Raw genomic sequence first — 16,755 nt, 5'->3', positions numbered from 1 at the left:
TGAAAATTATTCCACGACATGAGCTTTCATGAGATCTTTGCCCAAAGCCAAAAGCTGACATATTAAACTATGGATGAATAAGAAGTCTATGTATGTACCTAGATCTGTCGTCACGCAAGTGTGCGCAAATGCAGAATAGAATGAAATGAATTATTCGGTGGATTTTTCAAGCTAAGGCAATATTGTCCTCAAACTTCCAAGAGCCTCTGAATAGCTTTACTGCTTTGATGGTGTCGCCTTCAGCTGGGGAACCCCGCAAACAATGAACTTCGTTTTGTTATTTTTTTGGGTTATAAAAGCGAATCGATCCCCAGTTCCTGCTATCAATCGTTGTGCTACATCAGTGAAATGAACTACTTACTGGCACTGGTTGGCACTCTGTGCCTTGTGGGCGGAATCCAAGCCGATCAACTAACCGATACGATCAACAGTAACATAGCGGCTGCGCTTACAAGTTTCAATAGTTCGGTTGCAGCTATCAACGCCACGATCACCACTGCTAATAATAATGCTTTAAAAGCGTGGGCCAACTGGGGCAACACGACGATAAGCAATTTGACCGCTATTAATAATCGGTTCAAAAACTACTCCAATGTTGATCAAACATCCTTAAACAATACCATTTCTAGCATAGCTAGCCAAATAGCCTACGCGAATCCACAATTGATAGATACATCAATGTTTGACTATTACATTAATCCAATCTATCAGCAAATAAATGCCACTGGAAATCTGCTACTTTCAGCTGCTGCCAACATGAGCTCGGCGGTAATTTGCACCAATGATTTTGCTGCAAACTGTTATAAAAAATACGGAGCAAATTTAACCGCCAACCCGATCTTACTGACTCGTTACAATAATTGTGTCACAGCAGAAAATGTCCGCTTTGCCAACATCGGAATAAACATGACCGCTCAGATTAGCAATTCTTCAGCGATGATTCAAACCTTCCTAAATCTGCTGGATATCTGCAATATTCCTACACAGGCAGCTACATATGCGCAACCATCACCATCTACTATGTGTCTTAATACGGTAGAAAAGCATTACAGTTTTAATATAAAATTTATAATTTTTCAACTAATACATCTTTTATATTTTCAGTTTTTGAGTAATCTTAACCGTCCACCGATCACTACTTATGGCTATTTAACAACATCCGTTTATGAACAAGCCTCAGTAATTCAGTTCCGAATTCAACGATGCGGTACACTGGTTAGTTTGGACATCCAAGACACTGTAGCGCGCGTGCAACAGCAGTTTACAAGTTGTTTATCCACAGGAAAATGAGCTGATTACTAATGGTAACAGCAGTGAAGTATAATAATAAAGTGAAGACAATGTCAAAGATTTTCATTACCTTGTTTGTTCTGTCTTGATAGCAACTGATATGTCTTTGACTTTTTTTTGGATGTATGTAAAAGCGTATCTATTAAAACTAATAGTGGAATTTTATTGTGAAAATAGGTTTGACTTTTCGTTCACTCAGTTTTCGTATTCTGCTAAGACGCTCAAAAACAAACTTAAGTTGTATTATATACTGTTTATGTGCTTCCAGAACAGCGCAATGTGCCTATAGATTAAACCAGATCAATTTTGCTTTTTTTGTTATTTACTTATTGCTAGGAAATTTTATTTTGTTTATGATTTTACATGAGAAATTAGGAATTGTTTGTTTCAAAACGCTATATCTCGAGAACGGGACGGAACACCTCGTAGTTTTGAGTGATACTTATGTAGAAAAGTCTGAGGAATACGATGGTGTTGAAATTTTTGGGATCAAATTGATCAATGAGAGAAAAATGCAAACTTAGTTTTCAGATCGAAAATAAAAGTATTTGGCAGCACTGCGGTCAAAAACTAATATTTTTTTCGGATTTCTCAGATGATTTCCCACGAAAATGTAGAACAAAGTTTTTTTCTAAACTGAATATTTACGAAGATATAAGCAAAAGAAAATTTGACGACGATTTGACGAATTTGACGAAAATGAGGCTTTTTCCAATAAAAGGAGGGGTACTTGTACTTTTTCTCAGTCACTTGACGTGGAATGACCCATATTCATTATAAAACCGTTGATCCAGCCTCACTTTGTTACCATACCATGCCCATTATTCGAATTTTCCCCGAAAACACCCCATCAGCTGTTTCCCATTGTTCGGTAATCGATTTTCGATCGGACTTCTTCTAGCCATTCTGTTCCACCCAGCTTCTTCACAATTGACTAATATTCTTCAATCGTGATGCCATTGTCATTGTACCACTGGCCGAATTTGGATAGAGATAGCTTGCCAAGTCGAGTCAGAAAAAGCAATCAACGCCATGCCACTCAAAAAATGGCAGCAACCTCTTCTGAAGGCGCTCGTTTTGATAAATTTCCTGGTTCATGATTACAGAAGTTCGTCACTTTTTAATTCGCAGCTGTAGATCGCTTACTTTTCCGGGAGCTTCAATCCCTTTTTAATTTTGTGTTTTTGTGGATACTCTATCGATCGAACGAGGCAAAAAAAATCTTCTCCAGGAAACGATCTAGCTAGGTTTCTTTGCCTCCAGATTTTATTTTCTAATCGATGGACACAAATTCGAACAGGTAAATGCGAAACTGAGTCTCATTTGTCGCATAACTGATTAGCTAATCACGAGCGAAAAAACGTATGGAAAACATATCTAGATTTAGCCTCACCTCCACAAGAAACCAAGAATACCAATGTTCTTTTATAAGTACTAAGAAATGGTTCAAATCACTTAATAAAATTTTATTCTAAAACAGTATCAATTTTATTTAATTTTGTGACATATTTATTAGAGATTGGTATTATACGAATTTGATATCTCCATATTTATACAGTACGGATACAGCTAGATTCCTGTCACTACCGTTATCCGAGGTTTACAAATAGGCGTAGTATAAAGCAAAGCATAATATACTAATTATGCTTAGTATCTCTTCAGAAGGCACTATGTTCAATTCAAATGAAAATCTATCGAAACACATGTTAATTCCTAATAATGTCAATTTTTATATGCTACTGCTATGCAATATCCTCAGGTTCGTGTAGTACATACTTTCATTAAAATATTGTTACTAATCGTACCATACAAATCTCTACTGCACGTCATTGTAGTTTCCGTTTTCCACTCGACGGTCGCCCCGCAACATGTCGCAGGCATTTTGCAAGCATCCAGCCAACCAGTATCAGCACGAGTAGGCCCACGCCGACGACATCCAGCAGGGCAAAACTAAACCACGGCAGATCGAGCCCTGCCGAGCGCAGTTGAGGTGCGCCTTTATGTCTGATAACGTACTCGACCCAATAGGCGGCTTCCTGCAGGGCCGAAACGGGCCGATCCCGGAACACCGACGAGACTGTGTCCATGTTTCGCTTGTACTCCGGTTTATACAACAGTTCGTTGAGTGCCCACCGGAATGAGGTTTCCGTAATATTAGGGAAATATAATTTTACTGCGTACCCTCCAAGAACGGCTTTGTTCATGTTCAAATGTTGATCACAATAAATAGGTATTCCGAGCATCGGAACGGCTCGATAGACACCCTCTTGAGTGCCTAACAATCCGCCGTGGGTTATGAAAACTTTCACGCTAGGATGAGCTAAAATATCACTCTGTGGTAACCAACTTTTAACCATCACGTTCGGTGGCAAGTCTTTAATGGAATCACTCTCGAATTTCCACACGACCCGTTGCTTCATTGAACGAAATACCGACAAAATTGCTAGCAATTTATCTTCGGGCATATCAGCACTTCGCAGATTGGTACCCAAACTAAAGTAGATCGCTCCGTGTTTAGCTCCGTCCAGAAACTTACGAAGATCATCAGGAAGCGGTTTCGGTTCTTTGATATGCAATCCGCCAACCTGCACAAGACCAGGAACTTTCGGCCGAGTCGTCGTGAGTGGGGCATGGCTGTTCAGTAAGATAACTGAAACTTGACGTTCCAGGTCGGCTATCTTCGGAAGTGGCCCTTGCAGATGGGCAAAATGTGTTTTAGCCATGGCTTCCTGCTTGGGCATATAATATACGGACCTCATAACCAGCTCATAGTAACTCACCATGGAGTTGTACATTCGTTGGAAAAATGACATATTATCTGTGTACGGCAGAAACTCGTGCGGCACATGGGACCACATATTCATCATTCCCATCATGGGGCCCATGTACTGGGCGAAACCAAAAGTTCCTTAAAATATCGAAATATTAAATATTAATATAAGGCGCTGTTTGCAAAGCAATAAGTAAACTCACCAACAGTAACGATCGATGCCTTATATTTGTGAGCTAGCATTAGATAAGCCTCCTGGTAGAATTGTTCGGCTAAAATCAAATCGAACTCGCTGTGATCGTTGACAATAAAATCCTTTACATTGTCCCTCGTAAAGCCGTGTTCGGCCGTTTCCAATCCAAGACTATACAAAAAGTCCACCAGCATCCGGTGGATGGAGATCTCAGTTAGATCGAACAGTGACTCTACCCGCACCGATTTCTTCCAAAAGTCATAGATTGGAGTTATCCGAATATCCGTATAGTTTTCGTGCTGTCCCCTCGATAGGGGATAGTTGGCGATGCAGGTAACCTGGTGGCCGCGATCCAGCAGTTCGTTCAATATCGCATCTATCATCATCCAATGACTTCTACCGGGAAAGGCAAACACTGCCAGAATGCGCGAGGAGTGTGCCGGTTTCCAAGCCATACAGGCCAGAAACAGTACGAAAAGTACCTTTTGCATTTTCTGAAAAAATCAAGAAATTATCTATTAATTGAATCAAATCCGCGACTTTAATGCTTTTCGATAATATAGTGCAGTACCACGTCAATTTTACTATATAAGCTCAATGAAATTCAGTAAAATAAGATAAATGAAATTAATTAATGTTCATAAAACGGGAATCATAATCCGGATACTTTTAAATCGTTTTCCGGACAATCAAAACTTTCACATATCTTTTATCTAGGAAATTTATGCCTATACTCCTTAAATGCGCAATGTTGCTTTAACCCTCTAACGGGTAAGACCGTCTAGAGACGGCCTTCGCTTTTGGAGCTCCAGAGCCGCATACGAAATTTGCTTTTAATTGGCAATATGCAAAATGTGTTCAGAACAGATTTCTTGACATTTTGATACTAATATCATAACATTCTGACCATGCATTCAAAAGTTATCATTTTTCAAAAACAAAAATTCCGAAAATAATTAATGCGCGAATATTCCCTTTTTTACTTTTGAAGGAAAAGGACATCTATAACAAAATGATTGACCTAAACAATTTTTCTATGAGTAAATCTCATGCATTATTTTAATTTTGTAATACATCTGAATTGAAAAAAATTCTGGGTAGAGTGTTAGACATGAAAAAAGAAAAGGAGAAATTAGACTTTTTCTTACCTGGCGCTCCTCCAGATAATTATTTGTGCATGAAAATCAGAACGTAAGGTTGTTTTGTGTGTACTTTCATGATAAAATAGTCATTAGCTTGATCGCATCGTTTTTACGGTGTTGCCCGTTAGAGGGTTAAAACAACATAGTGAAAAACATCCCCAAAGTAAATTATGTTTACCGCCTTTAGATAAGTAAATTTTTTTTAAATGAATTTTTTCAGCGTGCGCATTTAAGGGTAAGCATACCTCATTAATTGTAAGAAGACGTATTAAATAATTACGTTTCTATACATTTTTTTCATTAAGTACTAAGTACTAAGTAAATCTTTTTACTTCAATTGTTGATGACAGCCTTCAGTTGCTTATTCGATTGAAAAATGTACAGACATAGTCATAGAGCATAGTCATATTGAAATAATTCTGGCTTCTATTTCCAATATTAACTAATCGCTCTTGGTACATTGAATTGGTACATTGAGCCAATCTCGTCAAGAATACACCGAAGCCTGATATGTGTAGAGCCGACGAGGGAAACCTGGTCATAAACGAGCGTGAGGTAGTCGACAGGTGGAAGCAGTTCTGCCAAGGGCATCTGATTAGCGATATAACAGAAGGAGACGCAACGGAAATTAACCAAGTGCCCTCAACGGAAGTGGCATACCGGTTCCTAATCTTGAAGAGATTCGGCGAGTCATTGGCTGAAGAATAATAGAGCTGCCGGAAAGGACCATCTCCCGGCAGAACTCTACATCAATTCTCTCTCTGATTTTGTTACGTCGTTTATCCCTAATACCAAGTCTTTTCGAAAGGTAGTATCAGACGGCCCGTGCTCCTACGGATGAAATTTTCACTCTCCGTCAAATCTTCCAGAAATGTCGGGAGTACAACTTGCCCACATATCATATTTTCGTGGATTTCAGGGCAGCATACAATACAGTAATGCCCGAGAACGGTTTTCCGGACAAACTGACGCGGCTGATCAAAGGTACCCTGAAGCGAGTAAAGAGCTACGTGCGCGTTTCGGATGCACTCTCGAGTCGTGTTGAATCGCGCAGAGGGTTGCGGCGACTATTCTATGTGCTATTCAACATCACTATTAAAGGTGTGATCTGTCGAGCAGGCAAAAGTAGGAGCAGGATTTTCGGCAAAACTAGCCAACTCCTAGCCTTCCTAAACGACCTTGACATCATTACTAGAAACTTTGGGATGGCAGAAGCAATCTACATCAGACTCAAAACAGAGGCAAGGAGGATTGGGTAACAATTCAATGCGCCAAATCCAAATATATGGTAGGAATAGGCTCCAAAGAAAACCATGTTGGCCTACTCCCACGGACAGTGACAATTGACGGCGATGAACTGAAATGGTTGATGAGTTCAAATATTTGGAAGCTCTGGTCACCGCCGACAACGATACGAGTAAGTAGGATACATTCAAGCTGGAAGTCGGGTCTTTTTTTCCTTCCACAAGACGCTTCGATCAAGGAGCATACACCGCCGCACAAAGCTGACGATGTACAAAACGCTAATCAGACCGGTAGTCCACTACGGACTTGAGACAGTAACCTTGCTTACGGGGGACATACGTGCACTAGCCGTATTTGAACGAAAGGTGTTGCGGACTATTTTTGGCGGAGTACAAACAGAAAGCAGAGAGTGGCGGAAGCGTATGAATCACGAGCTACAGGCACTGCTTGGAGATAACACCTGGCGAAAGTTGGGAGACTACGGTGGTAAGGATGCCGGACGATTGCGCAGTGAAATCGGTTCTCTTCAAGAACCCCACCGTCACCAGAAAAAGCGTGTGTCGAAATGCGAAAGGCGAAGAGCCACCCTGGCTCTCGACTGAAAAAATATTTGATTGGCGCACGCTCTCGCTGAAACAAAATTATGTTACACTTATCTATACTTAACGTTAAACAGGTTGTTGAATCACCAGTTCACAAAAGTATTCAAATATTCCTATAAATCCACACAATCGCTTTGGCACGTGATAACTTTATTTAAAGATTTTAGTATAGCCAGCATAAAACAGCCGTCAGGCAAGCAGAAGCAAAAGCACACGGTCATTTATAAAAATCAAGAAAAGAAGCGGGCTTAAGTCGCTGCCTTCCTACCGGTCGATAGGAGAAGCAGTTGGAAACAGTAGGTCCTACTTCGGCATACAAACTTTGTTTCAAGAAGTAAGATCTAAACCATCAGATGGCGTTCATAGAAACATCCAGTCGCTCTATTTTGCCCAGCAAAATACCATTATCTACATGCATTCAGGTCTAAATAGATAGCATCCGATTGAAAGCTAGTTTTCAGGCATTGCAAATAGCAGGAAACAAACTGCACTAAATTTATGGTGACCAATCTTCTAAGAAAAAAAATCCATGCTGCTCAGTATCAATGTTGAATATCCAGCAAGCAAACGAAGCAATGAATCCCGAATAATTTTAAGCAAGCGCACAAAAACGTGAGATAATTAGTAATGTACTTTCGACTGTGGATATTATTTGGTTTAGATATACATTGTATGTTACATGTTGTCAATAAAACAAATATTTGCTGGATTTCATTTGAAAAAGGCCGAAACCAACGGCTGAAACGTCGGATATACAACAAATATCGTTTGAAAATCATTTTCGTAGACTGCAAAAGTCGCATATCTAAACCAGATAATTAGTAATGTTGTATTTATCACATCGCGTTTATCGGTGTATTGGAAAAAGATAAGAAAATATCCATCAGTCAGAAAATTTGCACTGCGGGAACGGCATATTCAAAAGCTTGGGAAGAATGTATGAGACTTTGACTATATTTATAGAATAAGTTAATTTTTTTTGTTTGGTTATAGTCACTTTAACAGCCTTTTTTGTCGGAAGATTTGACCACTGCGACCATTATTTTGATCTATTGTGGTATACTTCTTCTTTTGTCTAGATATTAGTTGCCGACATAACACTATTCATGGAAGTGTTTGTCATTGTCAATTCATACCTCTTCTCCCAGTCCGGCATTGAACTTCTTATGAAGTTTATTACCTGATTGGGATTTGCAGACTAGACTTCGAAAGGCTCCATTGTTCCTTTACCGAAGATTCTTAGTCTGCGAAGAGTGGTAGAGCAGATGTTCTGCGGTTTCGCTTTCGAATTCGCAGAGTTGGCAAGTATCATTGTCCAGCCTACCAATCGTTTTGAGATGGCGTTTGCTCGGACAGTGACCGGTAAATAGTCCTATTATTATGCTTAGTTCGGTTTTCTTCAAATTAAGCAATGATAGACTTTTTTACTGTCTGGCTGTATAAAGCGCTTAGACTGTCTTAGTCCTGTAGAGGATTTCCAATTTTCCTCTATTGTTTTGTGTTCCCATGCCCGAATTTCGGATTTAAGCGCGCTTGGTGACACACCACAGAACGGTTCTGGGCCGATAAAGTCCCTAGACTTTAACAGCTTGGATCACTCGTGACTTCTTCAGTGTTGGCATTTGAACCCGGGTCCTCGGCGTAAGTGCTAACCACTACGCCGGATTGACTCCGGAATTAGTTAATATCCATAATAATGCTGACTTGAACGTCGCTTATTTTGTTCTATTAACGGTGTAGGGCAACTTTATAGCAGTGTAAATATAAAAATAAAGCAATGGTTAATTTAGTAATAATTTAGACATCAACTAGCTCTACGAGGATCGCATACACATAGTTTTTAACTTCAGTTTGACTCGGGCGGTATAATCAAATGAGCAGAATCGACGCAAACCATACTTAGAGAATTACATATAAAGGTATAAAGGTAGGTAAAAAAAATTATAAGAAGATATACCGTGATGCACCTAGCGAATTTTGTTTTTTTTTATTTCACGATGGTTGTCAATCGTTATTGTAAAACGTGATGCTTTATCACCGTAGAGAACTCTTCACATGCACTGTACTGTGTAATTATGCGAATATGGATGACCCATTGAAAACTATTGAATAGAACCAATTCTGGACTTCTATTCCAGCAATAAAAGACAATCATATTTTTTTAACAAGTTAGTAAAAAATTTAATGACTTTTTCAGTTATTTAAAAATATTCATAATTTTAATTCGAATGTTTTTTTAAATTTCCACAAAATATAAACTTTCACTTCTAAACATGTAAATTAAATTCTAAATTTTTAATAAGAATGTCCGAAGTATAACCAGGCAAGTGCATCATAGTTGCCTGAAAATAACTAGTAAAAGTACGTCATACAACTGAATGTTTTGGCCCATCTGTGTTATCACTTCATCACTTTGTTATCATTTTTTTATTGTAACAGTATTGACAGTAATACTTCAATAAAATGATTAATAATAACTGTGACCTACTTTCAATTTTGGTATACCGTTCAGTTTAGTGTTTCGTTTGTTCATTAAAAGTTGTGTATTTTTTAACATCTTGGCAATCAATGATTATGCGAATTTACTAACATCCGACAATATTGGTTTTTACTAGCGATGAATGCAGTGCCTAGCTTAAAACAATACAAAACTGTATAACCATTGTCAATAGATACCAGCATCCAAAATTGCATCTATTAAAACCGTTGCAACACTTCTCAATTATCACACTTTTACACAAGAGTTCATTGGCCTAATCTCCGCTCTTGAGTCGCTAATATTCACATTTCTTTTTTCGTGGCATTATGCCAAATCTTACCATTATCAACCCACTAATTCAATAAACACACTAAGCACTATTCGCTAATCAATAATTCGCTGGTAACCGTTTGGCGCTCGACCGCAAACTAAGCCGAAGGATTGATCTAGCGCTACAACAACGAGTGCGAAATATGATTTTCGCAGAGCAGAGCTTCACATTGTATGCAAAGCGAACATGCTAAATTCACCTAAAAGCTATTTAAAGAAATAAATTCGTGTAAAAAGCATTCAAACCTTCTTGGACTTACTTCGAAATCTAACTGGAATCTCAAAAGATTGTGTAATACAAATTTTCAAGCATTAGTCCACAATTTTGAATGAACTGAAACCGGTATAATGTTCTAATTAAGCAAGGTATACGTGGCGTTTCAGATAAGAAACGACAAAAGTGCTCAGTCATCCTTCTGATACACACAATGTGACCGTTTTGAGGAAGTGTTTGTTAAGTTACACTCACGCGACTCGTGCGCGTCCTAGACCTTCAACCGGTTGAGGCGGGAACAGATTGATCACAGTCCGGCCTAAAAATATTTTTTTTTGTTCAACCGGCTGTATGATGTGCGAGCTTGCATACATAGATACTACGTTTGATAAGCGGTGCACGTTTCTGATCAATTAGTGGTGTTATGCAATAAACATCGGAGATGTAAGAAGTTGACAATTTTACTAACTTAAAGTGTTCGTTTATTTTTGAACTGGTCTGTAATTTAAGGCCAATTAGAACAATCAGCATATCTGAATTGCATGGTCGTTAACGAAATTTAGCGTCAAGGTCAGCGTCCCAAACTGCTTTTGCGTCATTATAAGCAATCTTAAATTTCAGTTTCGCTAATATCTGTAGTATCATAGACATAAAAAAAATTTAATCGAAATTATCGTTTGATATAAAATTAAATAACCGTTCCAAATACTGTTTAGTTTATAATAAAAATAAATTATACGATTGCAAACCGAGCTTGAATATTTTGATTTTGTTTTCAAATTGATTTGCTATAAAAACTACCCAATAGCAGCGCTTGAAACCTGTAACTTTCACCAGTATGTCATGAGGCACATAGAGGGGCACCTTTTCTTTGTAACTTGATGTCAGACATCAATAAAATGCACGTAATCCTGTTCAATTGACCTACATTTTTATTATAGCAGCAGGTGATTGATTTTCTGCTTTGGTCTGCAAATTACGGATTATTACTTCAACATAAAATTGGTAAATGCTGTAACAAAATCAAAATAAATCTTTCCATTCCATGTTTCCATGAACTTTAAATTAGGCGCAACATAAGACAAAAAGTAAGCGAAAATACTCAGGATATCTGAGACAAATAATTCAAATCGGTCTCTATGTTTTGCTATTTTTTTTTTTATTTTCATTTGATTCAGTTTGCTAACTACTTTTTTAAATTGTTTCAATTTGAATTTTATTTTGTCTGCATTGCATCTTAACATACTTTCCGTTTCGTTTGAATGTAATTTTCATTTATTTCCGATTTTTACAATTTAGTTACTATCCCTCTCCTGACGAGTGAGAGTTGGAAGAGTGTTCCTCTTCGAAGTTTTTGTTCTGATGTAATTTATGTATTAACGCGCAGTTCGACTGATCTGGTTTCTGCTTTAGTCTTATGTGGGTGTTCTTCGCCGTCGCAAAGTTTTGTGATGTGATATCAAAATCATCAACTTTCGTTAACTACGTGTAAGATTAACCACTTTCAAGAAAATTATATCAAGCGGGTTGACGCTCTCTTTGCGTATCGCACCCTCAACAGCAATGTTTAAAAGCTAGTACCGTAAACACAGGTAATTCCGAACACTCAACCAAAGTAGCCGATTTTTAAAATATTTTAGATTTATAGTTGAAGGGACTGCTTTAATTATGAGGGTTCTCATTAACTATGGGTTTTAACTGAGTTTTAACTGAGTGATCGGAATTAGGAGCTGATCGGAATTACCTGCGTTCACGGTAAATGTTCCGCTTCGATTGACTTGAAGGAACTCGAAAACATCTCCCAAACACGCACGTAACCCATTACTCGATTCATGATAGCCAGACACAGACGAGTGAACAGGCTTATTTTTGCTCATCTTAATCATAAAAGAGACAGAAAAATTTGCTTCTCACAGCGAGCAAGTACTCTACTGCCCATGGATGTTGAGAAATCGCATTTTTATCGTGAAAAACGTTAAAAGCCATATAATCTTTGCCATAAACTTTTTCAATCGAATAATCTGTCAATTTAGTAGAGTTTATTAATCAAAACAGGACTGACGGGGTTTTATGATTCATTCCTCGTTTATTGTGTTTAAAAAATGTGAACGCCAGTTTATGCGAATAAACAGACTGTTTTATTGAACGATTATTCACATAACTTGGCGTAACGCTACAAAAACAAATGAATCGTTTGTTTGAGAAACCCCACAAACGCCATTTTTATGAAAATGGACTTTTTAACAGTTTTCGAATCCTTGAGGAGATCCACACCTTCCCTCAAAATTCCAGAAAAAGTTAGTTCCACGAACCCCTTTTAATTGGGGTTGCAAGTATCCGTTTGTTTGAGAAACCCCAAATATCCATGTTTCCGATAATCACCTAGAGCGGCGCTGCGATAGGTACAAAATTATCATTCAATATTTACGTGCAATGTTGTATTCGCAACACAATTCAATAGTGTAAAAATGTCTTCGGAATCGAAAAATTACGAGTTGGACACAGTCAAAAAGAAGAAACATAGTGTTCGGCGGACTAAAGAATGCAAGGCGAAGGTTATTAAAAGTAAAAGAACGGCGTATAAAATCGAAAAGAAAAGGATGTTTTAGCTGAAAAAGTGCGAGCTGATTGCAAATGCAGATAAGCTTGGATTAGTTAGTCGACAAGATAAACGCAAATAAACCGTACTTGTAATCTAGATATAGTAAGAACTGTAGCAATCTCGTTCCAGAAATCGACAGACTAAACTATCCATGGTTTTTTCACAAAAGCAGTAACACACCCAGTAACCCAGGGGATTGATCAATCCGTACAAAACTTTGGGAAAATGAATGTGGGGTCGAAATGAGCAACTATACCAAATTTGGTTGAAATAGGAGGTGGTCGAATACAACGGATATGATCACTTGAGAGGGGATGACCCCTAAATAACCTTGAAAATTGAATTTTTCAAAAAACCCAAGATAGAATATTTTAAGGACCTTCTCTAAATTATTTGCTTTGATTAATACTGACATCCTGTAAGGAGAAATCTGAGGTGCATGTAAGTTAAATAATAAGTGCCTTCGGACATAGCGTGCGTCAACTATGCATTCATTGGCAGTCTAGTTCCCTGTTCAACCATTTGTTCTATCCCCGAATGATGACGAATACTGTTTTCACTTACAGCAACTCATTTTGCGCAAAATGCGCTCAACAAGGCGAGCAAATTTTTTCTTCACGCATTGGGGAGTGGACTAGAGACTATTTGCTTCACAGGCCCAAAAAAATATCGGACTCGCAATTATACCGGCAGGACCGATTTACTCTGTGACCTTAAGGCCAAACCAGCACACTAGAGAGAGAGAAAAAAGACTATGCAAAATTTTCAATGAGAGTGCGCTTTCATTAGATGGGTTTGAATACTGTAGGGACATGTCATATCAGGTACGGGTTTTACATAAAATGATGTATTCGAAAAACTATGTTGTAGCGTTATTTCAGAAATAGGTATTCAAGATTTTCAAAATGCTATCTTTCTCGATCGCAGCAACGCTATTTGATGCTTGCGTTGCTTCGGCCTTAAGAGCATGCATTCTTTGGTGCTCCGGCAGAAAAAGGAAGAAGAAACAAAACTGACGCTCAATGAAAGCAAAGTAATAGAAAAAATCTCCTCGTTTTTTGGAAAAGGTAACATCCGACAGAGAGGAGCAAACCTGTTCCACTTCTGCGCTTTGATATAAAATGATTATATTCAGAGTAAAGCAAAAGCCTGCGTGTAGGTTTATCCGGAAGGATGTACTTATTCACGACCGTGATCTGCTAGAGCTTTTTTCGATCGACTGCATCATATGCTGTCTTGAAATCGACGAAAATAAAGTAGGTATGTGGACACGAAAACCTATCGAACTGAGAAGGTTTAATCCGTCGTAGCAACGGGTGTTCATAAAACTCTACTAGTTGGCGCCTGTTCTGATTAACGGTGATTGAATTTGGGACAGAATTTAGGACGCCGAAGGAAATGTAAAGTGACATGGCTCGAATGAACTCGTTCACCAACAAGAACACGATCGCTAAGGTTTGTTGGTTAAGTTGTAACCGGAATACGGGAGTAGCAACCCTACCATCCACGTTATGTATTTTGGGCGTCTTACTTGGGCCCGGAGAAGTATATCCCGATCAATCCATGCAAAGTAAAATAAGCCGTGTTGGTTAGAAAGTAGAACGGCCAACGGTGATATAAAGTAACAAAAACATTTCTAAAAATGCGCGGCCCAGTTTTCAAAGGTCGGGCAGCGAAATTGAAATTCAGCACCCGCTCAATTAAACAGCTTATTTCAATTAAATGGCTTGTGGCTCGGAGAACGAAAATCAAACATATGAACATTTCCGTGTAGCTTGCTGAAAAAACACCACAACAGATTCTAGAGAACCACAATGGGTGCTAAAGAGTTCGGTGCTGCGAGAAGATAAGAGTGCGAGAGACGCTTTCCGTCTAACCAACTGTGGTTATCAATTTTTCAAATGCAGTTGAGGTTGTAGCAGTCCGTCAGATGCAGAACCGAAAGAACGCTGAGGAGGACGATAGTTCCGCAATGCAAGAATGTTCGTTGAATGAATTTTCCATCCAATATCTAAGCAATAAACATGACTTACTGACTGAAGTTTTTGGAGCGTCTGACATGACACTGAGTTTTCCTGCGATGTTCTAAAGTGTCAAAAAAAATTGACCGCCCAGTTCGCTTTGAGGTACGATGCTGATCTAATAAACCAGTATGTTCGAATCTCAGCTGGGCGGTGCTGCTATAGTCAGTAGCATCGTTGCACTAGCCTCGTAACTGTCCTGTACTCAAATAACCGTCTTACGAAGTCTGTCGATAGAGAAGGGTAATGTCTAAAGACGGCTATATAAACATAGCTTTTGATTTTTTCAAAGGTGTCAAGCCCAATAAGGTGACAGCGGTCAGCATACGGAGGCAGGTTCACAGGATCTCGCCAGGAAAGCTCGCCCCCCCCTCTCCCGCAGTGGCCGGCGCTTCCGACGGTGGGTCACCGGCAACTACCGACTGCCTGGGGTTGGCTCGCCCTGAATCATCTAGGAAACATTGAATATATGGATTATGCCAAACGTACATTATGGCTCCCGTCCATTATGGCATTCGACGTATGGCAACCGTCCGTATGGCTATCGTATGTATGCCTCTCGTCCAGGCACCGTACAAAGCCTTTGAATAGCATGGATCCTTGAAATCTTGCCCGATTTTCGAAATAAAGCCGAGTTGCCGAATAGCTTTAGAGGCAATTCAGGTTGAAGCATTTAACCCTGATGCTCTTCCGCCATATGAGGATCTTTGTCTGCTAGTTGGGATTGCACCTCTTGAGCAGCGACGGAAAGATATCATCGCCAAGACTGCTCATAAGATCCTGTTGGGTGCTCTTGACTGCCCTGCTGTTCTGTCGCAGCTTCAGCTATACTGTCCCCTTCGGCCTCAAAGGAACCAACAGTTCCTACGTGTCGATTCACACCGTACTAACTATGGACTTCATGAACCAGTTCGTCGTATGGCTTTGGAGTACAATCGTCGCGGAAATAGCATGGACTTTTAGCTACTTTTTGGTGCAGTTTTTAAAATGTTGGTTTGTGTATTTAAGTTATTTTACTGATTTTGTACTATGTATGTTTATTGTATATCGATGTAAAAGACACTGGGTTTTTGTGCCACTTTGAGTAAGAGTATGTAACTTACTCAAGGTGGCTTTTCCCAGTCCAATCTAATTTCATTAAGACGTAAAGTCGGATGAATTGAATCAAATAAATAATAATAATAATAATAATTTAGATGACGGGCAAAGCCCATATATCTTGACAATAAATAAATGAATGAAGCTAACCTTAGCATCAAGAATAACGCCAAGATCGTTGACCCTTTTAAGGGCTTGACCATCAATATTCAGTTCGAAAAGAACAGGGCTAACAAAGCGATAGAATACATCGAATTCTTGCGACACCAATTGACGAAAATATCCAGCAGCTTTCGCAGTTTACGACAATCTTCAATTGACCATAAGACTAGATGGAATTTCAGATCGTCTGCGCACACTTACAACCGTCACTCAGAAGCGAAGCTATATCATTGAAGTACAGTGAAAAATGCAGTTGGCCAATATTGATGCCTTGTGGTACGGCCAATTTGTTTGAAAATGGGGTAGATAGACAGGAATTGAGCTATACATGTAGTGTTCGACCGCATAAGTAGGAGCATAACCCCTTAGTAAAGTTTTGAGATGCAGAAAGTTTTCGTAAATGTATACGATGGTCAATGAGGTCAAACGCTGGCTTCAAATCGGTGTACATTACATCGATTTGGGCCTTCTGCTCCGACGCGGTATTTGCAACGATTTCTTACGAACGCAATGTCATCTTCCTCAATACCACAGTAAATAAAAAATAGGTTTCCTATAAAAAAAATATAACACATTGTGCAAAGTGCATAAAATGTATGTACCTATA

The 16,755-nt window shown here is 38.9% G+C and overlaps 1 protein-coding gene across 1 annotated transcript; it reads right to left on the bottom strand.

Annotated features, from left to right (window-relative positions):
- Window positions 1-2,809: 2,809 nt before the first annotated feature.
- LOC128734856 (UDP-glycosyltransferase UGT5-like) lies at window positions 2,810-10,128 on the bottom strand. The gene is made up of 3 exons (XM_053829235.1): window positions 10,062-10,128; window positions 4,264-4,747; window positions 2,810-4,198 (listed from the first exon to the last, which is right to left on the bottom strand). The coding sequence occupies exons 1-3, from the start codon at window positions 10,062-10,064 to the stop codon at window positions 3,117-3,119; spliced, it is 1,569 nt and encodes a 522-aa protein (XP_053685210.1). The 5' UTR covers window positions 10,065-10,128; the 3' UTR covers window positions 2,810-3,116.
- Between the last annotated feature and the right edge of the window lie 6,627 nt (window positions 10,129-16,755).

Source organism: Sabethes cyaneus, chromosome 2 (genome assembly GCF_943734655.1).
Source record: "Sabethes cyaneus chromosome 2, idSabCyanKW18_F2, whole genome shotgun sequence".
Taxonomy (NCBI): Eukaryota; Metazoa; Arthropoda; class Insecta; order Diptera; family Culicidae; genus Sabethes; species Sabethes cyaneus.
Note: the sequence above shows the minus strand (reverse complement) of the source record. Positions and strands in the feature narration are given on the sequence as shown.

Bases quoted from the DNA above. Each gene is read 5' to 3' on its own strand.
- LOC128734856 (XM_053829235.1), bottom strand. The intron at 4,199-4,263 runs GTGAGTTTACTT...CGATATTTTAAG, and splicing joins GGCATCGATCGTTACTGTTG to GAACTTTTGGTTTCGCCCAG.